This window comes from Mirounga angustirostris, unplaced genomic scaffold, assembly GCF_029215605.1.
Source record: "Mirounga angustirostris isolate CCGP_5_RB_7025 unplaced genomic scaffold, mMirAng1.0.hap1 SCAF_8, whole genome shotgun sequence".
In the NCBI taxonomy this organism is placed as follows: Eukaryota; Metazoa; Chordata; class Mammalia; order Carnivora; family Phocidae; genus Mirounga; species Mirounga angustirostris.
This window is the reverse complement of record NW_026991716.1, coordinates 30948116-30976086: the sequence shown is the minus strand read 5'-3', so window position 1 is coordinate 30976086 and position 27971 is coordinate 30948116. Positions and strand designations below refer to the sequence as shown.

Here is a 27971-nt window from a genome sequence, read left to right as displayed (position 1 = left end):
TAGAAAACAAGTTACAGCATTTCCCAGGCATTTTCAGAAAATCATCCTTCCCTCGCCTCTCCCCACTTCTAGCAGGGACAGATATAAAATATAAAAAGCAAAAGCTAAAAAGACACAGCTGGACCCAAAGCAAGGTGGGTGGCATCTCCATAGATCAGAAACAGGGTAGAACTGCTGAATGTCATGGGAAGGCCGCTGCCTGCCCAGCCTTGTGTGGCTAGTGTTCGGACCCTTGGAGTAGCGGGAGCCCAGGTTCCCAGTGGAAAGGATACCAGGGGCTGAGACTTTTAGAAAGATGTGGGCTTAGGTAAGGAGAGGGCACAGATGCAGTGCACAATAAAAGATGGAGCCAAACCACCCCCTGATTCCATGGCTCTGCCTGCAGTATTCTCTGTATCACCTTGGTGGGAGCCTCACAAGTAAGCCCTTCACCAACTGGAACATGAATTTACTTCAGATGAAATGAATTTTATAGCATGGCCTGACAAGGAACTTAAATATGTTCAAGATGTTCAAAAGTAAATGAAGGAATAACTTTTAATTTAAAAGAACAAAAAATCATGGAAACAAGGCATACATAATGGAAACAGATATGTGAAGAACAGGTAGAAATGAAAAATGTCAAATGACTAGAGATGGGATAGCCCTAGTTTTGGTAGGCTGAAAAGAAAATCAATTGGAATAAACTGAAAAATGTGCCTGTGATTCATCAGAAAGACACAGATCTAAAAAAAAAAAAAATACTAAAGGACTGATGGGAGATACGGAGTATATGCTTGAAGGTCTAACCACTGTATGAAGTTGTCTCTTCCCAGTCACTCTCTGTCCATCACATCATTCTGTGCATCTCTGTCAATACTTGTCACCACGTTTATGTACTTGTTAACGTATGCCTTCCTGAGCTGCTTCTACAAGGTGCTGAGCTCTGTTTTGGGCATACTGTATACAGAAAAGCCAAGAACGAGTCAGATAAGGATCTTGCTTTCTTGGATCTTGTGTTCTAGCCTATCCATCACTATACCTCTGACACATATTAGGCAGTGTATTTGTTGAATGAATGAATGAATGAGTGAATGAAGTAATTAATACCTCAAAATATCTTCTGTGTGGCTTCATGGCCTTGATTACCTGCTATGTTTGGCCGGCATTGCAGGAGTGAGAGAGACGGAGAGGAGATGAGAGAAATCCTCCTTCCCCAGAGCACACTCTGCTGTTACCAGTCTGTGATACTCAGGAAATAGTGGTGTGACCTCCTTAGACCTAGAGTCCTCCTAAGGTGTTCCTCTTGGGTTGTGATTGATAATGAGACCAGCAATATAAACAATATTAATGCGCTAATTTTTCTTCTTCACTTTTCAGGCTGGAGTAAAAGGGACATTGGGAAGATTAGTTGGAATTTTTGAGGTAAGCCTGTTAAAATCTTCGGTGCAATTGGAATCATATTAGTAACCATGTAATATAAATATGTATATCTTTGTCTGAGTCCTTTCGAGCTGCTATAACAAAACTGAGTGGCTTATAAACAATAGAAATGGATTTCTCACAGTTCTGGAGACTAGGAAGTCCAAGATCAAGGCACCAGCAGATTCAGTGTCTCGTGAGGACCCACTTCCTGGTTCATAGTTACCAGTTTCTCCTGCTACCCAAAAGTAGAGTGTTTGTAGGAAACCTTTTTTTTTTTTTTAAAGATTTATTTATTTATTTGAGAGAGCGAGAATGAGAGAGAGTACATGAGAGGGGGGAGGGTCAGAGGGAGAAGCAGGCTCCTTGCTGAGCAGGGAGCCCGATGCGGGACTCGATCCCGGGACTCCAGGATCATGACCTGAGCCGAAAGCAGTTGCTTAACCAACTGAGCCACCCAGGCGCCCTGTAGGAAACCTTTTGTAAGTCAAAATGGTAGAAAGTGAAGAAGCAATTAATTTATGTGGACATTTTTTTTAGCATTTCCAAAACCAAAAAATAACCTCTCTCAGGCTTTTCGGAAACCTCAGGATACATGTTGTTAACGGATGCATGAAATAAGTCAGGCTAAAGCACAGGTGTGCAGAGCCCCAGTTCATGGCTTTGGCGGCTGGATGAGGAAGTGCTGGTGTAGTTCCCGGGGAAGGAGTCTGGCCGGAGCGCACCTGCTGCTCCACGCGAGCTCTGCCTCTGTGATGGCTTGCTGCGCCAGAAATGCCCAAGGCTCCTTCTCCCTTCACTTTTTTTTTTTTTTTAGAAACGCAAGTTCCTCTTAGGATTTCTTTCGGTTAGCAAAAACAGGTACTGATGTAGGTCTTTCGTAAAAGTGAAGTGGCTTACCTAGAGCTCTTGAAAAGCAAGGGGTACTTGTAGCTGTTTCTCTCTGTGTTCTCACATGGCAAAGGGGGATGGTCGCTCACTGGGGCCTTTCTTATCAGCTGCCAACCCCATTCCCAAGAGTCAGCCCTTCTCAACCCAATCAGCTGCCAGAGGCCCCACCTCCTAATACTATCCCACTGGGAGTTAGGATTTCAACATCCGAATTGTGGGGGGCATAAACATTCAGTCCATTGCGGTCCTAATCTGGGGTAGACGCCATCTTTGTTTCGCTGCGTTTTCAAAACAAAGCAGCGCTGGCAGAGAATAGCTTACTTTCTTTTTTAAAGTCCCATAGTCTCCTCCAGACAAATAGAATTATTTGTAAGTACAGGCATTACCTCAGAGATATTGTGAGTGCAGTTCCAGACCACTGCAATAGAGCAAATATTGCAATAAAGCTAGTCAAATGTTTCTTTGATTTTTGTCAGTGCATATGAAAGTTATATTTATACTGTATTGTAGTCTCTGAATATATACTTACGATGTCTGTATTAATGTCTATGCCTTAATTTAAAAATGCTTTATTGCTAAAAAACGCTAACCATCATGAGCCTTTTGCTGGTGGAGGGTATTGCCTCCGTGTTGATGGCTGCTGACTGAGCAGGGTCATGGTTGCTGAGAATTGGGGTGGCTGTGGCAATTTCTTAAAATAAGAAGGTTTGCTGCCCTGATCGACTCTCCCTTTCATGAACAGTTTTTCTGTAGCAAACGATGTTGTTTGATAGCATTTTACCCATAGTACAACTTCTTTCAAAATTGGGAGTCCATCCTCTCAAACCTTACCACTGCTTTATCAGCTACGATTATGGAGTATTCTAAATCTTCTATTGTCACTTCAACAGTCTTCACAGAATCTTCACCAGGGGTAGACTCCATCTCAAGAAACCACTTTCTGTCCTCATCCGTAAGAAGCAGCTCCTCATTTCTTCAGGTTTTATCATGAGATTGCAGCAATTCAGTCCCATCTTCAGGCTCCACTTCTTTTTCTTTTTCTTTCTTTCTTTTTCTTTCTTTCTTTCTTTTTCTTTTTGTTTCTTTTCTTCTCTTTTCTTTTTCTTTTTTTTTTTTTTAAAGATTTTATTTATTTATTTTGAGAGAGAGAGAATGAGAGACAGAGAGTATGAGAGGGAGGAGGGTCAGAGGGAGAAGCAGACTCCCTGCCGAGCAGGGAGCCCGATGCGGGACTCGATCCCGGGACTCCAGGATCATGACCTGAGCCGAAGGCAGTCGCTTAACCAACTGAGCCACCCAGGCGCCCTTTTCTTTTTCTTTCATAGCACAAGCACAGGGCGGGTGGAGGGAGAGACAGAGAAGGAGAGAATTTTAAGCAGACTCTGGGCTGAGCATGGAGCCCGGTGCAGGGCTCAATCTCACGACCCTGAGATCATGACCCGAGCCGAAACCAAGAGTTGGGTGCTTAACTGACTGCAGGTTCCACTGATTCTACTTCTCTTGCTATTTCTACCACATCTGCAGTTTCTTCCTCCACCAAGTCTTGAATCCCTCAAAGTCCTTCACAAGGGTTGGAGTCAACTTCTTCCAAACTCCTGTTCATGTTGATATTCTTTACCTTTTTCCATAAATCACCACTATTCTTAATGGCATCTAGAATGGCAAATCCTTTCCAAAAGGGTTTCAGTGGACTTTGCCCAGATCCGTCAGAGGAATTGCTATCTCTGGCAGCTGTAGCCTTATGAAGTGCATTTCTTAAATAGTAAGACTTGCAAGTTGGAATGACTCCTTGATCCATGGTCTGTGGAATGGCCCTTGTGTTAGCAGCATGAAAACATTCATCTCGTTGTCCATCTCCATCAGAGCTCTGGGGTGACAAGGGACACTGTCAATGCACAGTCATATTTTGAAAGGAATCTTTTCTTCTGAGCAGTAGATCTCAACAGTGGGCTTTAAATATTCAGTAAACCATGTTGGAAACAGATGTGCTGTCATCCCCATTTATAAGAGCACAGGCAGAGTCAATTTAGCTTTATTCTTGAGGACCCTAGGATTTTTGGAATGGTCATTGAGCACTGGCTTCAACTTCTAAGTCACCAGCTGCCCCTAACCAGAGAGTCACTCTGTCCTTTGAAGCTTGGAAGCCAGGCACTGACCTCTCTAACTATGAAAGTCCTAGATGGCATCTTCTTCCGATAGAAGGCTGTTTCATCTTACACTGAAAATCTGTTGTTTCATGTAGCCCCTGCCACGGGTGATCTGAGCTAGATCTCCTGGAGAACTCGCTGCAGCTTCTCCACCAGCACCTGCTGCTCCTTCTTGTACTTTTGTGTTATGGAGAAGGCTTCTTTCCTTAACCCTCATGAACCCACCTCTGCTCGCTTCACACTTTTCTCCTGCGACTTCCCCACCTCTCTCAGCCTTCATAGAATTGAAGAGAGCGAGGGCCTTGCTCTGGGACAGGCTCTGGCTTAAGGGAAGGTTGTGACTGGCTTGATCTTCTATCCAGACCACTCAAACGTTCTCCATATCAGCAGTAAGGCTGTTTCGCTTTCTTGTCATGCATGCGTTCACTGGAGTAGAACTTTCAATTGCCTTCAAGAACTTTTCCTTTGCATTCACAAATTGGCTAACTGGTTCGAGAGGCCTAGCTTTCAACCTGTCTTGGCTTTTCAGCATGCCTTCCTCACTAAGCTTAATCATTGCTAGCTTTTGATTTAAAGGGAGAGTAGGAGATGTGCAACTCTTTCCCTCACTTGAACATTTAGAGGCCACTGTAGGGTTATTAATTGGCCTAATCTTTTTTTATAAGTTTTTTTTTAAGATTTATTTATTTGAGAGAGAGAGAGAGGAGCACGAGCAGGGGGAGCAGCAGAGGGAGAGGGAGAAGCAGACTCCCTGCCAAGCAGGGAGCCCAAAGCGGGACTTGATCCTAGGACCCTGAGACTGCAACCTAGCCAAAGGCAGACGCTTAACCAACTGAGCTACACAAGCGCCCTGTGTTGGCATAATCTTTTTTTTTTTAATATATATTTTTTTAAGATTTTATTTATTTATTCATGAGAGACAGAGAGAGAAAGAAGCAGAGGGAGAAGCAGACTCTCAAGGAGCAGGGAGCCCGATGCAGGACTCATTCCCAGGACCCTGGGATCGTGACCTGAGCTGAAGGCAGATGCTTAACCATCTGAGCCACCCAGGCGCCCTGCGTTGGCCTAATCTTAATTTTGTTGTGTCTCAGGGAATAGGGAGAATGACAGCGAGAGACGGGAATGGCTGGTCAGTGGAATTTATTGATTAAGTTTGCTGTCTTATATGGGCGTCCTTTGTGGCACCCTAAAACAATTACAATAGTAACATCAACAGGGGCGCCTGGGTGGCTCAGTCATTAAGCGTAGAGGCTGGGTAGAGGTTTGGAGGAAGGTGGAAGGAAGTGAGAAATGGGGAAATAAAGATGAGGAAAGTTAGTAGAAGGGGAGATGCACCCGATAATCAGCTTGCTGGCATTGATGGAACCTCCACCCACCCACAGCCTCTTCTCTTTCTTGTGTTCTAGCGAGTTACATTTACTTGGTGCCTTTTTCTTGAGAGGTCACAAACTTCCTTCTCACAGCCTTCCTGTGAAGTTGTATTTAGGGAAAGGGGAACGAAAAAAGAGATTAAAGTTTGGGCTTTAGAAGGCCAGCCAAAGACCACAACCTTAAATGCAAATGTGGCATGTTTTAAATAGGCCATCTGGCGCTATTCCATGTATGATTGTAGGATGATTAAAAGTAAAAGGAATGCTTGTGTCTGAGCTCTCTGGACATATGGCTAAGAGTGTGTTTCACTCAAGTAATCTCAGCTCTTTAAGGGAAAGCTCTTCCTCTGTCCTTCTCTCTTTGCCCTTCAGAACCAGGAGAGGAAGCACAGAACGTATGTCTATGTGCTCATTGTCACAGAAGTGCTGGAAGACTGGGAAGATTCAGTTAACATTGGTAAGTTGTCCCCAGATAGCCTCCAAAATGCTCCCCACCACGGGCCCTTGCCATGCCACAGGTCATGACCCAGACCCAGAAACGAGCCTGATGAAAGAAACCATAGAAGGGTATGTTTAATGAAACAAGCATGTCCATTTTGAACTTCTGAAAGTAGTGTTTTGAAATGTTCAAAAGGAAGCTGAAGGTGGATACCTGGTCAACAAATAGAAACATGCAGATAAAAATAAGAAAGGTGGTTTCTGAAGCTGAATTGGACCCTCCACAGCAGATACTGACCCTCCTCCACAATGGCCACGAAACCCCAGCTGGGAGCAGGACCTTGGCTGTTTCTTGTGATGCTTATTCATATTGTTGGAGAAAGCTGCTGGTTTGGTGGGGTGAGCTGCTCCCTCCAGAGTAGTGGGAGCAGTTTCCAGTTACAGCCATACTCCCCTTCGGGTGCCCCTCCCTTTCTCCTGAGGAGCCATTCTCTTTGATCTCTCAGATCACTGTTGGGTGTGTGTCTTTGGAACTAAAAACTTAGGTGATTTAATGCTCGGTTCCTGGTTTAATCTTTTGCCTCTGAAGGAAAGTATATTCTAGAAAAGTGTAATATTTAAAAACCAGTTATAAATCGGCAAACAGATAAAATCCAATTGCTGAAATGTCTCCCTCTATTGTGCGTATGTGCTTTGTCACCATGCCCCTCACACTGCTGGTCTGAGCATTTCATGGCCCTTCGGCTTTTAACGGCCTTGTATGTGGTAAGAATGCAATATGCTTAAGTAAATAAATTCAGTAGGGGTTTATTAAAAATAGCCTCCTTGACAGCCAGTGCTAGGGCTTAAAAAGGAGACACAGATGAGTGTGGCATGGCCCTGTCCTCAGAGCACTCTGTCAGGCAGGAGTCACACACTTGTGATACGAATTTTCAAGGTACCATTGCTCTATTAATATCCAACAAGCCTTTCACCTTCTACTACTTCCGAGAATTGAAATATTGAAATAATCTAAAATACGGAGAATAAGCCTATGAGCCTTCCTTCAGATGAGCCTCTTTCAGGTGGAAATTGGCTTTTAAACGTATGCCTCAGTGAAGGATAAGTGATCTGAGGTACATTCATCTGACAGAATGTTGCACAGCTGTTAAACACGGACTTCTGAAAGCTAATATAGCATGGCAAAGGGCTTGTGAATCGGTGTTGGTGAATGAAAAAAGCAGCGTACAGACTTACATGTACGGTTAGAGCGACGTTAAAATAGGAATTTGAAATGAAAACAAAAATGAGGTACTCGTTTTCACCTAAAGAATTGGCAATGACAGAGGAAAAGGTAGCAGTGCTGACGGGGAGGGTAGTGAGAACGACATTCCAGCACACACAAGCAGGACTGGGGATTGGGATGGCCCTTCTGAAAAGCAGTTTGGCATTATATAACACGAGACCTTTAGAGTTCAAATGTTTTATTCCTATAATCTCAGTTCTAGGCCTCTTCTGGGAAGTTAAAAGAAAGAATAAAACAGATAAAGGTTTTTGGTTGTTTTTTTGTGTGTTTTTTTGAAGAGCAAAAGTGCTGGTGGTGTGGGGGGGAGAAGGGAGGAAAGAAAATCCTAAGGAGGCTCCATACCCAGCACAGAGCCCAGACGCAGGGCGCGATCTCACAACCCTGAGATCGTGACCTGAGCTAAAATCAAGATTCAGACGCTCTACCGCCTGAGCCATCCAAGCACCCTGCATATTTTTTTATAACACAGACAAGCGCTTAAGAAACAATGTGAAGTAAAAAAAGAAGCAATAATAATAATACTAATAAGCAAACTCTTACAGCATATACTATGTGCCAGGTATCATTCAAATATCTTACGTATTAATCCTCACAGCAGACTTGTGAGATAGGTACTATTTATTATCTCTACAGATGAGGAAGGTGGGGCACAGCTCAGTACCTAGTTAGTAACCTGCCCCAAACTGACCATTCATTAGAGCCAGTGATGAGATTGGAGCCTAGCATGTTAGCTCCAGCATCCGAAAGCATGATCCCAGTGATAGTTGTTCAGTGCAGTGTCTTTTTCAGATACGATGAAAGAAAAGCAAAGACATGAAGGTATTGAGAGTAGTCATTTCTGGTTTCTTATGTTGTGGGTAATTATATTCTTTATACTTTCTTCCATTTTCCTAATGTTAAGCAATGATCTTTTATTATAAGAGAAAAAATAAAGGATTTTTAAAAAACTGAAAAACAAGTAAGAAAACAGGCTGAGAAGTTAATAGGGATGGTGTTATTTTTATTATTTTTATTTTTTATTTTTTATTTTTTAAAGATTTTATTTATTTATTTGACAGAGAGAGGCACAGCGAGAGAGGGAACACAAGCAGGGGGAGTGGGAGATGGAGAAGCAGGCTTCCCGCCGAGCAGGGAGCCTGATGTGGGGCTCGATCCCAGGACCCTGAGATCATGACCTGAGCCAAAGGCAGACACTTAACGACTGAGCCACCCAGGCGCCCAGGATGGTGTTATTTTTAAAAATATTTTGTATCTGTGGGGCGCCTGGGTGGCTCAGTTGGTTGGGCGGCTGCCTTCAGCTCAGGTCATGATCCTGGAGTCCCTGGATCGAGTCCCGCATCGGGCTCCCTGCTCGGCAGGGAGTCGGCTTCTCCCTCTGACCCTCCCCCGCCTCATGTGCTCTCTCTCTCTCTCAAATAAATAAATAAATAAATAAATAAATAAATAAATAAATCTTTAAAAAAAATATTTTGTATCTGTGGATATATAACTCTTAAAATTCTGAAATAAATGATTATAAGGCAGCCATCCTCGTAATTCTGGAAGCCGACGCTCGTGTTGATTTGTGCAGAAGAGGGGTTGCTGGCTGGGCTTCAGGTGTATACTTGCCCAGAGGCCCGGGAACGCAAGAGGAGACCAGGAGCACTGGTTCTCTCTGGAGGGCGGATTTCACACGATTCACTTCTCAGATGTCTTCCCTATCTCCTGCATCGGACATCTGTATGGCATTTGGAGCATATACTCTTGTAAGGAAAGAAAGTGAGGAAAAATACCTTTATGATGCACGGTTTTAAAGTCTTGATAACGGTTGCTTTTCTGTTTTCATCAACCCTTTCTTCCAAGTTGAAGATCAGAAACCTGCGGCTGCTTCCCTTTTGTCCTCATTTCTTCTTCTCTCTGCCCCCACAGGAAGGAAGAGGGAATGGTTTAAAATAGAAGATGCCATAAAAGTGCTGCAGTATCACAAACCAGTGCAGGCGTCGTATTTTGAAACGTTGAGGCAAGGCTACTCAGCCAACAATGGCACCCCAGTCGTGGCCACCACGTACTCGGTTTCTTCCCAGAGCTCGATGCCAGGCATCAGATGACTGAAGACTTCGCATAAGAGGAATGGAAATTGGAAACTAGACTGGAGTGCAGATCTTCCCTCCCTTGCTCTTTTCACCTCTCCTCACAGGCCTCCTCTCCAAATAAGGCATGATGGGCAGCAGAGAAAGGGGTTCTTGATGGTGTTGCTGTTTGGTGTTAAGTGATGGGCTTTTTCTTCTCTTTTTATGGAGGGGGTGGGGGGTGGGTATGTAATTTGTAAGTACTTTTGTGCATGATCGGTCCCTCCCTTTTCACACCCCTGCAGTTGTCTAGAGAGACAGACAGCCTTCCCTCTGCCTTGGATTCTGAAGTGTTCCTGTTTGTCTCACCCCAGCCCTGGCCAGACGTTTTTCCTTTGATTTTTAAATTTTTTTTTTTTTATTAAAAGATACCAATATGAGATGAAACCTTTCAAGAATTTGTCCTGTAATGCGCTGTTCAGTCAAGGAGGTTGGTCACTTCCACTGCAGGATACATTTATCTACACATTATATACTGGGCATATAATATGTAAATAAATGACTTTTAGAAGAGGAATTTAACTGTTTAATTTTTCAAGGTTTTGTTTTGTTTTTTAAATTCGGGGTGTTTCTGAAATGGAGAGCCTCGCAGTTAATTTCCCTTTTTTTTTTTTTGATGCTAGTGGCTAGGTAAGTTTCCCTGTCTTCTCCCTTTCCCCAGTCACTGACTGTAGTTATGTAGGGTACGGAAAGAGTTTAGCTGCCTTCATAGCGCTCCCAGGACTAATGGCCTTCTCGAAACTGTGTTCCCATGCCAAGAAAGACACAGGAAGAAACCTATTTTCTTTTTATTACCGAGCCAGGAGCAAATGGCCTCAGCTCAGACCTGGAGAAACAGTGATAGAAATTGAATTCCTCCCTACGTGTTGACAGTAGGGATTTGAACTGGATTCTTGGGATTGCTATCTAAAAAACTGGAGCATCAAGCACTGTTTCTGTCCTGCAGCTTGGAATTTTTTTCCATAATGCTACTTACCGCCGACAGTGGCCTCTCTCCTTGTACATCCATGCCTTACACCGCGCTGCACTGGACATTGTCCTTGTGCAGAAACATCTGGCTGGCCTGGGCCAGTGCAGGTGTATGGTCCCATCCCCATCCTGGGTGACCATGTTAAGTTCCCAAAAAGTACACAGGAGGAAAATTCAGGTGTCTGCTTATCTTTGCAATGTGACAGCATTTGGAATTGCACCATGGAGCATGCTCAAAAATAGTAAACTTGTCTCTTGCTGAGACGCAAAAGGTCCATCTTCTGCTGAGAAGTGGTATGAGAGAATGCTTGGTCCTTGACTAGAACAGCGACATCATGCATTGGCTCACTGCAAACTGTCGTGTTGGTTTTTGATACAGGCTTCTTGCTGGCTTCATTTGCCAGTCGTGTTGTTTAGTTGGGAAGTAAGCAGAAAAGGGTCTTGAGATCGAGGGGTGGGTCTAGGAGGGGGACACTGGTCGATCCCTGGCTTAGGACAGTGCTCTTGGTGGCATCTCCTTTGTCAAAACATAGCCAAGATGTGAAATTAAAATCATAGTTCTCTTTATTTAAAAATTCTAATAAATACTCAAACTTTGAAAAGCTTTCACTCTTCCCTCCCACTAAAAGTGATGTATATATACATACATATAAGAGATGTAGGCCTGTGTCATTCAGTGTTCAACATTTTGGGGGGACATCTTTTGGTGAACTTAAAATTTTGCTGTCTGCTCTCAGTTTGTATCTTCTCTCCCAGTCTTGAGACACAGAATCAACAAGGAGTGCTCACAGTTTGCCTAGGATACTGTCCTACCTCTGGGAAAGGAATTCTGTCCCTAAGTAAGGGTCCCAGTGGACAGAAACAGCACCATGGGATTTGCTTCTAAATACCAACTCACTGTTCACATGGCCTACTCAGAAATGAACATATTGCTGCTTGTTGCCTGATTGAGAGCAGTCTGAGTTTCTGTCCATATAAGTAAAGGAGAAAAGGTAATAAATTCAATCAAGCACTAAGTGGAATCCAAAAAACACATTCTTCCACCTAAATTCTACCTTTATGATATGGATTGAAAGTACTTTGCAGGAAAACAGACAGGACTCCTGAAAAGAGAAATGCAGTGGTAATAGTAATTTGTGCATTTTTTCATGATCTAGAGATGTTTTTACTGGGCTGGTGTCACAACACATTACCCTCCTGAGTCCAGTTTGGGTTGATGTTGGCGTCTTTGGGTCAGGAAAGTGAACTGTGCCAAGAAGTATTTTTCAGTGACATGAATGGATCCTGTTAATGCAGTTAACTGGGGAGATTGTGCTGATGCTTTCTTAACTGACAAAAAGAGGCTTTGTCCAACACCAGAATTGCTGAAACTGGTGCTATTTTCTGTTGAAGTGGGATCCTGATGAGCAGGGATTGGTGTTTCTCCCTCCCTGGCACCATTAACACCATGGCTGTCTTCACTGGTGTGTAGTCATAGCCCTTCTGTGATAGATTACTCAGAGCCCTGGTTGCAGTGGCCGTTACCCCTCTCCACAGAAAGCAAGGAGAAAACAGAAGAAAGCACAAAAATGATCCCACTCGCAGAGTCTTTCTGGGACACTGCTTTGCCGTGAATTCTGCAAGTACTCACTTTATTCGGGCTTGACACAAACAGCTTTTTGTGTACAGCACAGATATAAAGTCTCACAGTGAATTTGCCCGTCCTAGACTCTGGTTTATTACTAGGGCATCCATCACAGTCCACCCTGCTCAGGATAGAGAAAGACAGCATTGGCTATTTTAAAATTAACTTTGTTTTTAGTTTATCAATTTGCAGCCACTGGGGAAGCATCAGTGAGGTCATGCCATATCTTTTTGGACTTAGGACTGTGTGTGTGTGTGTGTGTGAGAGAGAGAGAGAGAGAGAGAGAGAGAGAGAAGGGCTACGAGGGGTCAGCTGTATTCGATTTTTTTTGTAGCCTTCCAGAATGGTGCAGCCCATGAAACAGGAGTTTTGATTTTTCTTGTAGCAAACCTGGCAGGATGGAAAAGTTAATAAATTGACGGTTTTGTTTTTACAAGTGTCTGCTGCCCCATCTGCCCTGCGGGGAGAGGGCTCCCGCACTGCTGAGTCTGAGCTGAGGCCATCTGGAGGGATCAAAGAGTGTGGGAGGAACACCCCTTGTGAGGCCGTGGAAGCCCCTCGAAAGTGGCTGCGCTGCAGGATTTCCGCCCTCGGCATGGTGCAGCGCAGCAGGCCTTGCCTCTCGCAGCCTCTAGGGAGCAGAGCAGGTCACTGCCCTCTGGGAGGCTTTTGCAGCAGTTTTGTAAATGCGTTGCTACACAGTCAAGTTCCTTCGTGACACAATTTCTGTTTTGATGTTAGGAGTCAGTCCACGTAAGCTTAGACTTGTTTAGAAGAAAAAAAAAATCACCTTTTGTTTTGAAGAAAAAAAACGTCCACGCAGAACCGTTCTTCCTCCTCCTCCTCCTTTCTCTTGCCCACGTACAGTGCTCCTTGGAGGCCCCCTTCCCCTCTAGGACCTGTGTAACCAGAGGAGTAATCCGTCTCCCGCCAGACCCGGGTGTGCATCTCACGTTGTACTGTATGTGTTCGTCATTTCCACCCCATGCTGGAGGAATGCCTCTGTTGGTCTCCCCACCTGATCTTTTTTTAAACAGCTTAGCCTGAGCCTCATTTCTTTTGGTTCACAAAAAGGATTTAATAACCACAGCGCGATCTTTGCCGCAACTGTGTGATTTTCAGTACTTCTGAAGTGTTCTCAAAGCCCAGCCTAGTTGAGAGAAAATTTAGAATTAGAAGAAATACCTGGAGAAGTCGTCACAGGGGGCTGAATTTTTGCCTTCAGGGAAATGAGGATTAGCTATAATTGATAATCAAGCCTCGTCCTGGTCCCTTCTGCATTTCAGAAAATAACGCACATGTTTATAACAAATAGGAGACAAGTTAGCGCAAGAGGCTCTGGGGCGAGGAGATTATCTAATGGTGATTATATAATGCAGCGGCTCTTGTGGTTCTTATCCTTAAAACTCTAAAAGAGGTCAGACCTGAAGCGACACAGGTCATGCTGCCCAGCTGAGGTGACAGCCATTCTTTCTGAGCCCTGCTGGGATGGAACCCATTTCCCCAAGGCTTCCAGGCTGTGCAGCCGATGTTGGTGACCTCAGTCTTGCTCCATCCAGGCAGCCATCTCACTTGGAGCAGGTGGGAAAGCAGCCCCAGGGTCAGCCTTTGTTCTCTGGGGTGAGCCTTGCAACAGACGTCACCTTCCCGAAAGAGCTCTTTTCCACGTCACTTTAGATGTTACCCAAAGCAGACATTTGAGATGTTCAGGTAGTAAATTGGGAAGCATTGGCTGCAATCCGTAAAAGCTACTATTGTCTGTTGATTAGGTGACTGGAGATGACCCCAGGCCCTGGGAACCTGGAAGTTTTAGGCAGACTCTCATTTGGAGGCCAGCAGCCCTTCTACTTCTGCCTCTACAAAGGCAGCTTTACATTTTGACCACATTTTCGCCGTAGCTGATGACCTTTCAGGGATGTGAGAAGCCTAATCAGAACATCCGAGAAAATGATACCCCTCGCCCTCAGATTCATCCAATAGTTCATCCTCCTAATCCCCTTAGAAATTAATAAATAGAAAGAGAAAGAAAGAATGCCATTTGGTGAGGATTTGGACACACTGCTAGAGCTGAGGCTAGCAGCCGCACGATTTTGTGAGTCTGCAATATGAAGCTTTCTAAGTCCCTGGAAGCTTTATTTATAGTGAAGATTTGGTGAGCTTTTGTTGTCTGAGAAAATGAGATGGTCCCCTTGAAGGGGAGCTCCCAGGCAAGCCACATTAACTCACAATTCACACCAGGGGGATTCTGCTGGAGAAGAAAGCGCCTTTGGCCAAAAAAGCAAGATTAATATCTAAAAGGTAGACATGCATTGCTTCTGTTCCTCCAGCAACCAGTTGTTTAATCATTAGCTCTAGGTTTCCTTCGGTTTACATTCTCAGTTCTTAACCCCGCACAGAGGTCCCTAGAACACCAAAAAAGGCATTTAAAACCCTAGGGATTGGCTTTAAAAGATCCAAAAGCAGCAGCGTTGTCATTTTCCAGGTTTCTCGCCATTTTGATGTGCTGCCCATCCTTCCACACACTCTGCAGCCAGGCCAGATGTGAAGACTGTATTCACTGACTTGTGGAACCTAAATTCTAGTTCTGGAACAATTACCTGCTAAATTGCTTACTGCCTGTGGAAGTTATCTGTGGGGTGTACCTTTCAGAGAACATTTCAACAGTATAGTAAAATTGCTCTGGGCTTGAGGGCCCAGTCAGGCGTTTTAGGTCAAAACTGTAAGTCTTTGGGCCTCCTTAGGGAAAAAGCAAGATGCCTAAATCCCAGTGCTGGGCCTTGAGACCGTACTCCCCTCTCCCTAGTGTGGGGTGAAGTGGCACCCTCAGGAAATCATTTTTCCAGTGAGATTACCTATAAATCCCTAGGGGAAGTAATACCTATATGAACCTGTCTTTCTGAGCACTTTTATGCCAACTTCAAAATGGTAAGCTAAAGCAGCAATGACTCCACGTAGCCTCCACGTCACCCTCTTTATTGTCCCGTTGGCGAGGTGGGGGGAGCTTTTCAGGGTTAAACCTTGGTCTTTAACCTCTGTTGTGGAGATGTGTCACTAACAAATGAAGACCTAAAGAAGACCTCTAGTTTTTGTTTCCCTAGTCCAGTGGCATAACAGATATGACTTACTCCCGGGAAGGTAGAGGCTGATGATGATCAAGACACCTACGAACCAGAAAGATCTGTCCCACATAGAGCCTCCACAGGGAACAGATCTGAAGTTAGGTTCTGGAGAACTTCCAAAGCGCTGAAATGCAGGGAGGACTTGGAGGACCTTTGCTCAGCAAGCAGGTGGCTTGTGTTCCTCCCAAGAACACGAAGGAGCTCCGAAGGGAATGGCAGGCATTGAAGCCATAGCGCGCAGACTCAGACCTTCCCTCTGCCACTTCTCACATGGCTCGTGCACTCTTCGCTCAGAATCCAAGGGTACCCTCCTCTCCAAAATCTCATTGGCTTCAGGTGTTTTGTTTAGCCTCTGAGAACCTCCCCCTTTCACTCCCACCTCCGGATGGACAGAGATGTGTTGCTCGGGGCACAGATGCGTGAGTCCAGGGCCCAGCAGCACAGTGTTGTATTTAGTGGTTAGAAAAACAGTCGGTCCACTCTGTTAACAGGATGTGGTGCAGTTTTGTACACATCAGGTCTGTTTTTATTGTTTCATGGTCTGAAAACCTTCAAGCTGGTTTATCATCCAAGAAAAGGCAGATGGTTAGACTAAGTAACATTTAGTTCGTATCTCTGTCTTAGGAAAGGTAGCCGTCCGTTTGCTGTGTGCTTAAGGAAGTCAGGAGTATTTGAGGATGTTGGGAGCTGTTGTAAAAATAAAGTGGCTCTGGCCTACCCAAGTGTATCAGAGAGAGAGCGTGGAAGCCGGTTAGTAGCATCTTTAAATCTGCTCTGGCCAGCCCCTCCTTCATCTCAAGGACCTTGTCTCTCCTCCTCTCCAGTGACCTTGGTAAGGGACGAGCTCTGAGGAGGCAGCGAGGCCCCAGCTCCTCTTTGCTCAGCTGCAGGATGTGGCCTCCAAACAGTCTGAGGTTTTTTTAAGGGGTTTCCTCACCATGATTCCCTCCACGTCACTCACCTGCCGTCAGCATCCGAAAAGGTTAAAATCCCCGGGACCATTCCAGTTCTAAAACAGATGAACCAGATGTGCTTCCTCCCCTTTTGCAAGTGTATTGTCCAGATGCAGTCTCCCTTTGGCCAAGTTTGACAGGTACTTCCAGGGAACCCCTTAAATTGAGGCAAGGAGTCAAGATGTTTTGAGTTTTCCCCCCAGAAGGCAGAGTCTTTGTCCCTTCCCCCTCATGCCTCATATATTTTAGCCAAGTCTCAAAAGGTCAAGTCTGGTAATGTCTCCAGAACTGAGGTGAGAGCTGGGGTCCCATACCCCCAGGGACCAGTCCCCTGGGGGATCCCACATGCTCAAACTAGATTGTTCTGATCCCACTGGAAGTTTGCTGCTGTCCCCGTCCGCTAGGGCCCCTCAGAAAGGAAACAACCTAGGCTTCCAGTCATTAGGTCACCAAGTCCTTCGGTGACCAGTCTACAGAGTGTGTATCACCTGCGTGGGTGGTGTGCCTCCCACTTGTAGAAAGGGTAGAAAGTGGAACATTGAGTGGGCTGAGTACTCACATCCTTGGAGAGGTTGGCAGAAATAACCCCAGTGAGTGCAAAACAAAACCGAGGAAACCAAGGAACCACATTTGTACGGGAGGAGTTGGTTATGGTCCTTTTACCTCTTGGGACCTGACGCTGCAGTATGAAAGTGGGGTTTGGAAAATCACGCTTAGCCCAACCCAAATGCATTCCAGGACTTCGGAGCTTCCAGCCCATGGGTGCATGGTCTGTTCCCATTTTTTGTTTGTTTCCAAAACAGCCTTGCTTGGTATTGCATGGAAAGTTCTGGTTTTCCTTCCTGCCCACTTGGGGCCACCCACCCAGGCCTGGTCCCTTCCCCAGTATCTTCACAGTACTCCTAGGAAGACCTGCGCAGTGCCCTTAGGAGCCGAGGGGAGTGGAATTTGGTCCGGAGAAGGCAGCAGAAACTGGATTTTCCTGTTTCCTCTTCTCAAGGAGGGTGTTTTTAGGCTTCCTTCACGCCTCTCTTTCCTGTGGGTACAGTCGGGTTGGGAGGAAGGGCTGAAAAGAAAAGGAAACGGGGTCCAGCCAGCCCAGGTTTGGGTCCGGGACAGGTGCACAGCTGATGCTCTTCCACCCCCTTCAGTAGCAGGCCAGTCATATGTAACAATTCTCCTTTACGAAAGCGTCTGCTTCTGTGGTGCTAGCAACAGAGGACAGACAGACCCCCTCCCCTGTGCTTTCCCTAAAGTTCATCCCTGTAGCCCACTCCTTGTTGTAAAAACAAGTGCTTAATCCTGTGAGCGTGCTGTTCCTTTCTATGTGTTAATCAGTTTCCTTCCATTGGAGCTGTGTGGGAGGGAAGGGCATTGGAATTGTAGGTTGTAATCTTGTGCCAACCAATAAAAACCAGTATTTCACACACATCCCTGCTTAGTGTCTGGTCTCTTCTTTCTCGAGGTTTTCCTTGAGTCCTTCACATCAGTCTTATTTTGATTTTACCCCCACTCTCTGGTGAGGTCTTGAGAGTTGCCCTAAAGGTAGGTCAGAGGTGGCCCTGTGGATGATCTGCTGTTCGGGGCTTTCAAGTGAGAAGTGAATGGGAGAAGCCCACGGCAGGGAGTGAGACTCAGTGTTTGTTGCCGCTGGCTGGCCCTGCTGCCGGGTACCCAGGGAGACTCGGGTGGCGCTGAGAGGGCCTGCCCCCCCTAAGCCAGTCAGGCTTTCCTCGGAGCCCACAGGGACACGAAAGGGACAGAGTTGAGCCACATCCAAGATGATACGAGAGCACAGCCAGACGTTGTTTTCCCACATGGGAGCAGGAGGTGGGCATGGTAAGATCAGGAAGCCTTGTGTCCCATCCTTTCCAGTGACTTTGGTCGGGAACCGTGTTTTGAAGATGTGTAGTGGTAGGACTCGCAGCCAGAGAAGACCAGGCAGATCACCATCGGTGGGAGGGCAGCACTGAGTGACTTGGGAGACAACATGTTGAGCTGTCGTGAAAAATAAAGCATGATGAGGCTAAATTTTGGAAGACTACGAAAGCCAGGCCAGGGAGCTGGGCTTCATACCTGTGAAGCATTCTTGAACAAGGTAAAGATAGTCCTGTAATATCAACCATGTTTGAGGAGGAGGCAGCGGGAAAGGTTGGGAGAGAAGTGGTTTGGAAGCTCATGATACCCTGTGCATGAGATGATCCGGACTCAGGGTAAATGAACCTGGGGATGAAGAAAGGGATATAGAAGCAGGAATAAACAGTGTATCACAATCAGATAAACATGTCCATCCACTAAGGGAGGCTGGCCTTCCTGGGATTCTGGTGGCATCACCAGTGGCCAAGTTGTGGTAAGCCAACAAACCTGATACAGTCAGTGTACCCAGAGGGTCACTACCAGGATGAGACTCACACGAACCTAACTCATAAGAGACTGAGATGGACATGCCTGGATGACAGTTGGCTCTTTTGTATGATGACAAATGTCAGACCAAGTTAACCTGGCTAGTGCACTGGCTATCAGTGTGAGTAGCCAAAAATAGGAAGTTGGCTGCTAAACAGTAGTAACCTGATGACTTCATTCCACCACAGGACAGATGCCCTACCAGCTGGTCAGGGCGCCCTTTCCCCCTGAACTCTGATTCTGCAGGCCTCCTTTGTCCATCCTATGATGATCCCCCCCTCCTTTATCAAAGGATTCTTTCTTTTGCCAGATTTAGTGTGCATAATGAGGCCATGAGCTTATAAATGCTGACACAAGTGATGTGCTATACTTAGGAAACTACCAGATGGCAATCTCTAGTTGGGATCTGGGGTTCCCAGAACTCTCCACTCGCCCGTGTCCGATGATGATAGGCCATTGTGCAGGTGTCCCATCCCCATCACATTTACTACATATCAATTGCTCCCCCATCCAACTCAGAGGGTAAGTGCAGGCTTTAGGATTGTCTTGCTGCAGCCCAGGCTTCCAATAGCCTGTAGGACTTGTGGCTACAGAGAGAGAGGTCTAAAGAGTCCCCAAAACTTGGAGTATGGGTGAGGAGAGGAAATCAGCTCAGAGGCCACCAGCGCAGCTGTGACGCTGCTGGAACCGGCAGCAGGGACAGTTGGCCACAGCACACATTGCGATGCCCGCACCCTTTGTTAGGCTGAATGACAGCTCTGAGCATCCAAGCCAGACGAAGTTGGCACAATTCTTGCTCATCCTCCAGTCAGGCTGGCTCCCATCCCTCTAGAGACCTGATCATTGTGCCCAAGACAGCCTGGCCTTGTAAGCCATGGCCTTGTTTGCTTTCTGGTTTCAGACACATTTGGGGTGTGAAAGGTCTATTTTCTCTCCTAGGTCTTGTGACAGCCAGCTAGCATCTCAGCATCTGAGGATGCAGCCATGTGGCTCCATGTTCTATGTCCTGAATACCAGCAACGTGCTAAACCCAGGACACACAGTCCTCACAGAAGCACCTGCTTGGGTGACAGATGGCGCAAAACAGGAGAGATTACAGCCTGGGGAGGTAAGCCACTAGAGGTCAGGTGAGAGGGGACAAGGGGGAGAGCTCAAGCAGGAGGACCATAGGAGCGTGGGAGAGTAAGGGAACTGGAAGAGGGAGGAAGGACCGTCCTACTTCGAAAGGCTGCCTGCTAGAATAGAAGGTGTGAGCATCACAGTTAGACCCCGGTTCGGGTCTCAGCTCAGCTGTTTGCCAGGCTCTGTGATCTTGGACAGGGTACTGTCCCCGTTCCCTCCTGTTCAGTGGGGCAGAAGTCCACTTGTCGTGCTTGCTGTGAGCATTAAATGAGCGGAGGAATGTGTGTGATGTCAAAATTGCTGTGTGATCATTCAGTGGTAGCTGTGAGCAGACACCTCGGGGATGGCCAGGGGCAGTGCTGAGTTCACTAAGTGACAACAGAGACAGATAATCACAGTGCAGAGTGACAAGTGCGATCAAAAGAAGGCTGACGGAGGGACTGCCTCCTTCCCAGAGGAGCCATCCTCATAAAGGATGCAGAGGAATGCAGGAGTTCTCAGCAAAGGGAACAGCATTGCCAGGCTAGGGCACAGCACTGTGCTCATGTAACAGCAAGTGTGCTGGGGCTGGAACATGATACTGAGAGTGGGCAGGGAAGAGAGAGGGGCAGGAGGGGCCACAGAAGGTCAGCCGGGGTCAGGTGGCTTGGCAGGCTGTTTGAACTCTACTCCGGACGACTGGGAAGCCAACAGAGGTTTTAAAACAGAGCAGTGACTGCGTCGGGTTGGACATTTGAGGAAGATGATACTACTAAGCGTGGTCCTTGTGTTCCAGGCCTTAGCACCAGGCAGTGTGTTGACGGCTTTACATTTAGTCTCTGCATCCCTGTGATGCATAGGACCTGTGATCATTACCTTGTCTGGTAACGGGAATGGAGGCTTAGGGAAGCAGACTACTTTTGAAGGGAATTGGACAGACTAATTCGAAAAAATCATAGGGTCAAGTGCCAAGAATGTCTAAAGATAATTTTGAAAAACTCCAAGGGAAAATATAGGACTACAAGGGAAGTCCTGTGTTCTATCAGCATCAAGTCTTAATACTGGGGGTGCCCGGCTGGCTCAGTCTGAAGAATGTGCAACGCTTGACCTCGGAGTCATGAGTTTGAGCCCCACGTTGGGTGTAGAGATGACTTAAATAAATAAACAAACCTGAAAGAAAAAGAAATCAGGTGCCATAAAATAAAAGACTTCATAGAAAGATAGAGTCACTAAAACAATGTGATAGAGAAATAAAAGAGAAAATAGAACGGGGGACCAAGGAACAGACCCATGCACATGTGGGAAGATGTTAAAAGCCAGAGGAAATGTGCACCGGGGTGGGGAGAGGCTGGGTTCCTCAGTAAATGGTGTTGGAACAACCGACTAGTCAAATGGAAAAAAAATAAAATTAGCTCCTTACCTCACAACATACTTGAAAATAAGTTCACCAAAGTAAAATGAGTCCTAAAACTTTTAGAATAAAATACAGAAGTTAAGTAATGTATCTGAGGTCACACAGGTAATAAATGGAGAAACTGTATGTAGTTGAACCTGAGAGGTCTGGTGCCAGAACCTTGCCCTCTAACCCACTCAGTAGTACTCTGTCCTGGTCACTTTAGAGCCCCGCCCACATTGGGTATAGAGATGACTTCCAAAATAAAATCTTGGGGCGCCTGGGTGGCACGGTCAGTTAAGAGGCCGACTCTTGGTTTCGACTCGAGTCTTGATCTCAAGGTCACACACTCACAACCCCGAGATCAAGAGTCTCATGCTTTACTGACTGAGCCAGCCAGGCTCCCCTGAAGATATCTTTTTAAAAAAATAGTTATCCTGCTCTGGCCACCAAACACTATCCCCTTTTCATCACTGCATTACTCATTCATGCACCATTATTTACGCCCATCTTTCTGGTCCCCGTGTTCTTCCCCTGCAGCGTCCCTGTAGAATTCCATCCCTGACTTAATCCATTCATTCCTGTACCGCACTTTGCAAGAGCTGCGCCTGCCCAGAGAATACTAGATACCATGGGCTCATGCCTCCCCTCCACTGAGCCTCCAGTGCCACCCATCCTTGCCCAACAGGCCACTTTTCTTGACGTCTCATCCGACCCCTCCCTTCTCCCATTGATGTCCCCAGCGATACTTCTGATTCTCCTCCCACCCAGAGCTTTCAGAGTAGAGTTCCAACTCCTTAGATTAGCACCCAATATCTTTTGTGATTTGGCCCCTGCCCATCTCTGCAGACTCTTTTCCTGCCACCGACCTTGCCCTTCTCTTCCCCTGATCTCCTCGAGCTTCTTACAGTTCTCCAAATGCATCACACACCATTGCACAACTCCACAGCTCACATGTGCTCTGCCCTCCTTTGGGAAAGATCTGGGAGATTCTCTCTCCTCGGCAGGGTTGTGGAACTCCTGTACATGCCCTCATTCCAAAGGCACCCTCTAAGGTGGGGAGACTATCTCTCTGTTCTTGGTGTCCAGCTGAGTGGCTCAGAGCAGGTACCTAGGAAATGTGGGTTGGAGGAAGCAAAGGGCCCAATGATGTTTTGGGAATGTACCCAACACAAGGAAATGTATCCCTAATGTCACCCTGTACTCTGGACAGCTTTACCAGCCACACCCACGCCCCTTCAACTTTCCCCCAAACTGGGAAGGAAGCCAGTGCAGGCCTGCCCTCAGGGATCTGGGGAGAAGTTCGGAACAGGGGGAGGAAGAGCACTATAGTAGTCTCTTCCCTTTGGGATAAGGGTGGTGTTCAACCAGCATAGCCCTTTCCCCACCTTTCTCTTCCAGTCTTGAGTTTGTGGGTTGGGGGGGAAAGGGGAAGGTGCTTCTTCAGGGGGAGGAAACCCCCCATTCCTGCTATTCCCCTTCTCCCTCAGCCCAGGATCCTGTGAACTTTCCCGGATCTAGGGCAGGACCTAATGGAAGGCTAGTGCCTTCTGTGGGACCTGTGTCTGAGACCAGCAAGGGAAGCCAAGCTGGGATTGAGACCCCAGAAGGGCAGGGCAGTGACGGGGATTTGCAGATTGAAGGGTGGAGTCAGGGGTAATTTGTTCGACTTGTGGGGAACTTGATCTGAGAAAGCTGAGTGGACCGATTAGAACAGCTGATATTATTTGAGCAGTTTACAACGTACTCTTGCATCAGTTCAAACAATTCCTTGAACGCCTTACTGCCTATACAGGGCCCTCACCTTCACATAGACCTTGAGACGCAGTACTTTGGTCCCCACCTAGTTGTTGAGGGAGCTGAGGCCTGGAGGAGACAGAGGACAAGGGAAAAATAGGTTGGGTGGGGGGGTCAGGTTCAGAAGGTGAAGGAAAGCTGGAGGGAAGCAAATACCTTGCAAGTCAGGCATCTGGTGCTGTCAGGAGCTGGCCAGTAAAAAGTTCCTTCCAGCCACCCCTTCTTTCTGATGCATTTTAGGACCCACTTAGTCCCTCCTCCCTTATTCCTTCAGGATATGCAGCCCCAGTAGGGGCCACCCATGGGCTTCCACCTGCTGGCCTTGGCCCCGCTGGGCTTTGGAAGGAGAGTGAGCCTCCTGTTCGTTACAGAGAAATTATGCATGTGAAGGGGACCTCTGCAGTTTGGGGGCCTGGGGTAGGAACCACCATGGAGGAACCTGGGCAGCCAAGGCAAGCTCAGGGCTGGACGGAGGCAGGGGGCCAGGCTGGGATGGGCCTTGCTCTGAGGCCCCATGCCTCAGCTCCTCAGACCGCCAGGGACAGGACAGTGGCAGGATCAGGGACTATGGGGACCCGCTCTGCCTCAATCCCGCTGGCCTTTATCCCAGAATGGGGTGGGGGCTGAGGCTGACCCCGCTCTACTGGCCAAGATCTTCTCCAAAGCTCTTCCTCCACTCCTCCCTCCTTCTGGAGCTGGCCCCCTGCTGCACCGCCGCCGCTGAGAGAGAGCCTTGGGCTTCCGGAAGAGGTGCAAGACCAGCTGGAGTAAGGCTCGGAGGTGGGAGCGCACAGGGGCTGCCGGCAGGACACCAAGTAACTGAACAAAAGGAAGTGAGCCAGTGTGAGCAAAAGCCTGGAAGGAAGCACCCTCTGAAGTTGAGATAATGAGTAGTTTTATTTCCTTCTTTGTTACATCCTATATCCTCCAAATCTTGAGAGTAATTTTTTTTTCCAATCAGAAAGGACATAGGGGCGCCTGGGTGGCTCAGTTGATTGAGGGTCAGACTCTAGGTTTCAGATCAGGTCACGATCTCGGACCTGCATTGGGCTCTGCACTCAGCAGGGAGTCTGCTGGGATTCTCTCTCTTCCTCTCTCTCTGTCCCTCCCCACGCTCACACGCTTGCTCTTTCTCTAAAATAAATAAATAGGGGCGCCTGGGTGGCTCAGTCGTTAAGTGTCTGCCTTCAGCTCAGGTCATGATCCCAGAGTCCTGGGATCGAGCCCCGCATCGGGCTCCCTGCTCGGCGGGAGGCTTGCTTCTCCCTCTCCCACTCCCCCTGCTTGTGTTCCCTCTCTCGCTGTGTCTCTGTCAAATAAATAAATAAAATCTTAAAATAAAAATAAAATAAAATAATAACTAAATCTTAAAAAAACACACAAAGAAATCCACTGTCATTATTAAAAAAAAGAAAGAAGAAAGGAAATAGTCCCTTACACTTACAGAGCATTTTCTTATTTACCTAATATCTAGTCCTTTTATGTTCTTTCTTTCAAGCAATAATAATCTTATTTGTGAGGCGGATATTATTAGTTAATTTTGGAGTTAGGGACTCTGAGATTCTATGGTGGTGAATGACTGTCTGGAAGGCACAAAATGAGCAGTGGGATCGGGGAACTTTGAGCCAACCTGGTAAGGCTGAGCATGAGCAACATGATGGTGGCCAATAAGATTCTGGGGCGCCTGGGTGGCTCAGTCATTAAGCGTCTGCCTTGGGCTCAGGTCATGATCCCAGGGTCCTGGAATCAAGCCCCGCATCAGGCTCCCTGCTCCGCGGGAAGCCTGCTTCTCCCCCTCCCACTCCCCCTGCTTGTGTTCCCTCTCTCGCTGTGTCTCTCTCTGTCAAATAAAAAAATAAAATCTTAAAAAAAAAAAAGATTCTGCTAGTCTTGGTTCCTCTTTCTTTCTGTGTCTCCCCCTTCCCAATCCCTGGGCGTCAGTCCATTGAGTCACATCATTAACTCCATTAACTCATTTATAAAATAAATATGCACTGATAACCCACAGGGCGTTCCATTATTTTTAAGGCATTCTTTATTCTTATTCATATATTTTTTAAAAAGTTTTATAATTAACATACAATGAATTACATATATACAAGGTGTACACTTGGATAAGTCTTGACATACATGCTCATATGAAATAAGCACAACCAAATCAAATCAATGGACCGATCTATCACCCCCAAAAGTTTCTTTGTGCCTCCTTATGATCCCTCTCTCTTGACAATCATGCCTCTATCCCCAAGCAAACACGGATCTGCTTTCTGTCATTACAGATTAGTTTGCATTTTCTAGTTTTATAGAAATATAATCACACATCATAAATTTTTTATGTGTTGCAAAGTATAGATTCAAGTTGATAATTTTTGCATTCAGATATCCAATTGTTCCAGCACCATTTGCTGAAAAGGCTGTCCTATTCTTAGTTTGCTTAGTATTTTTATCATGAAAGGATATTGAGTTTTTGTCAGATGCTTTTCTGCATCTATTGAGATGATCATGTGGTTTTCCTTTGCCCTATAAATGTGCTGACATTGATTTTCCTAGGAATTCACCCTTGGATTCCCAAGATAAATCCCACTTGTTTACAGTGTATAATCATTTTTAATGGGCCATTGGATATGATTTACTGGTATTTTGTTGAGATTTGTATCTATATTCATAAGGAATATTGGTCTAGAGTTTTCTTATGGAACTTTCTTTGGCTTTGGTATCAAGATAATGCTGGCCTCATAGAATCTGTTAGAAAGGGTTCGCCTCCTCTTCTGTTTTTTGGAAAAGTCTGAGAAATATTGCTGTTAATTCTACCTTTGATATTTGGTAGACATTTACCAGTAAAGCCATCTGATCCTGGACTTTTCTTTGTTAGGAGGTGTTTTAATTTATTAAGATTTGTTTTGTGGCCTAACATATGGTCTGTCCTGGAGAATGTTCGGTGTATACTTGAGAACAGTGTATATTGTTTCATTGGGAGGAGTGGTGTGTATGTCTTTTAGGGCTAGTTGGTTTCTAGTGTTTTTTAAGTACTCTATTTCTGTATTGATCTTCTGTATAGGATATTCTGTCCATTATTGAAGGTAGGGTACTAACGTCTCCAGCTCTTCTCGTAGATGTGTCTATTTCTCCCTTCATTTCTGTCATTGCGTCATACAGCTGCTTCATGAACTGACCCTTTTATCCATATATAATGTCCTCCCCTTTGTCTCTTGTAACAATTTTTGATTCAACATCTGTTTTGTCTAGGAGCGCCCGGCTGGCTCAGTCAGTAGAGCATGTGACTCTTGATCTCGGGGTCATGAGTTCGAGCCCTATGTTGGGTGTAGAGATTACTTAAATAAATTCTTAAAAATAAATAAATAAAATAAAATAGAATAAAATAACATCTATTTTGTCTAGTATTAGCAGAGCCACCCTGGCTGTCTTTTGGTTACTCTTCTCAGAGAATACATTTTTCCATCCTTTCACTTTCAGCTTGTGTCTTTGGGTCTAAACTGAGTCTCTTGGGACGCCTGGGTGGCTCAGTCGGTTGGGCGTCTGCCTTTAGCTCAGGTCATGATCCCGGGGTCCTGTGATCCAGTCCCACATCAGGGTACCTGCTCAGTGGGGAACCTGCTTCTCCCTCTGCCTGCCGCTCCTTCTGCTTGTGCGCTCCCTCTCTCTCTCTGTTTCTCTGACAAATAAATAAAATCTTAAATTAAATAAATAAAGTGAGTCTCATAAGCAATAGATACTTAGATTTTTTAAAAATATTTTTGACCATTTTAAAGTGTACAGTTCAGTGGCAATAAGTACATTATTGTGCAACCGTCACCACCATCCATCTCCAGAACTTTTTCTTCTCCCTGAACTGAAACTCCATACCCATTAAATAATAATTCTCCATTTCCCCTTACCCCACCAGCGCCCGGCAACCACCATTCTACTTTCTGTCTCTATGAATTTATTACAAGGATATGTAAAGTACTAGGTGCCTCATATAAGTGAAATCATAAGCATCTATCTGTCCTTTGTAACCGTTTTTTTTTTCACATAGCATAATGTCCTCAAGGTTCAGGCATGTTGTAGATATGTCAAAGTTTCACTTTTTTAAGGACGAGTAATATTTCATTGTATTGTATGTACCATATTTTGTTTTTCCATTTATCTGTCAGTGAGTGCTTGGGTGCTTCCATCTTTTGCCAAATGTGAATAATGTTGCTATGAACACAAATGTACAAATATCTGGCCGAATCCTTGCTTTCAATTCCTTTGCATATATACTTGCGTAGAATTGCTGGATCATATGGTAATTCTATTTTTAATTTTTTGAGGAACCGCCATACTGTTTTCTATAGTGACTATACCTTTTATATTCTCACCAACAGTACACAAGAGTTCCAATTTTTTCTACCTCCTCACCAACATTTGCTTATTTTATGTTTTGTTGTGTTCTAAGTAACAGCCATCCTAATGTGTGGGAAGTGGTATCCTGTGGTTTGATTTGCATCTCCCCAATTAGTGATGTTGAGCATCTTTTCATGTATATACTGGCCATTTGTTATGTTCTTTGGAGAAAGGTCTATTCAATTCCAGTTAGATCATTTGTATTTATTTTCAGTTAGATCATTTTTAAATCCATTCTACCAATCTGTCTTCTTTTGTGTGTAGTAAAATATAAATGAAATTTACCATTAAGTATACAATTCAGTGGTATTAAGTACATTCATAATATTGTACAATCATCACCAAGCTCTGTTTTTTTTTTTGTTGGTGAGCTTAATCCATTTACATTTAAAGTCATTACTGGGGCACCTGGCTGGCTCAGTCGGTAGAGTATGTGACTCTTGATCTCCAGGTCTTGAGTTCAAGCCCCATGTTGGGCGTAGAGATTACTTTAAAAAATAATAATAATAAAAAATAAAGTGATTACTGATTTAAAGGATTTACTTTTGCAAGTGTTCTTTTCTAGATGTCATATTTTTTGTTCCTC

General features: G+C 45.5%; 1 protein-coding gene across 1 annotated transcript in view; it reads left to right on the top strand.

Moving 5' to 3' along the window:
• Window positions 1–17736, top strand: part of NUDT3 (nudix hydrolase 3) — a 123070-nt gene extending 105334 nt beyond the window's left edge. The window contains exons 3-5 of the mRNA XM_045866722.2: window positions 1360–1404; window positions 6182–6266; window positions 9441–17736. Of these exons, the coding sequence (XP_045722678.1) occupies window positions 1360–1404; window positions 6182–6266; window positions 9441–9619 (309 nt within the window). The 3' untranslated portion in view covers window positions 9620–17736. The remainder of the gene's footprint in view (window positions 1–1359; window positions 1405–6181; window positions 6267–9440) is intronic.
• Window positions 17737–27971: the final 10235 nt, after the last annotated feature.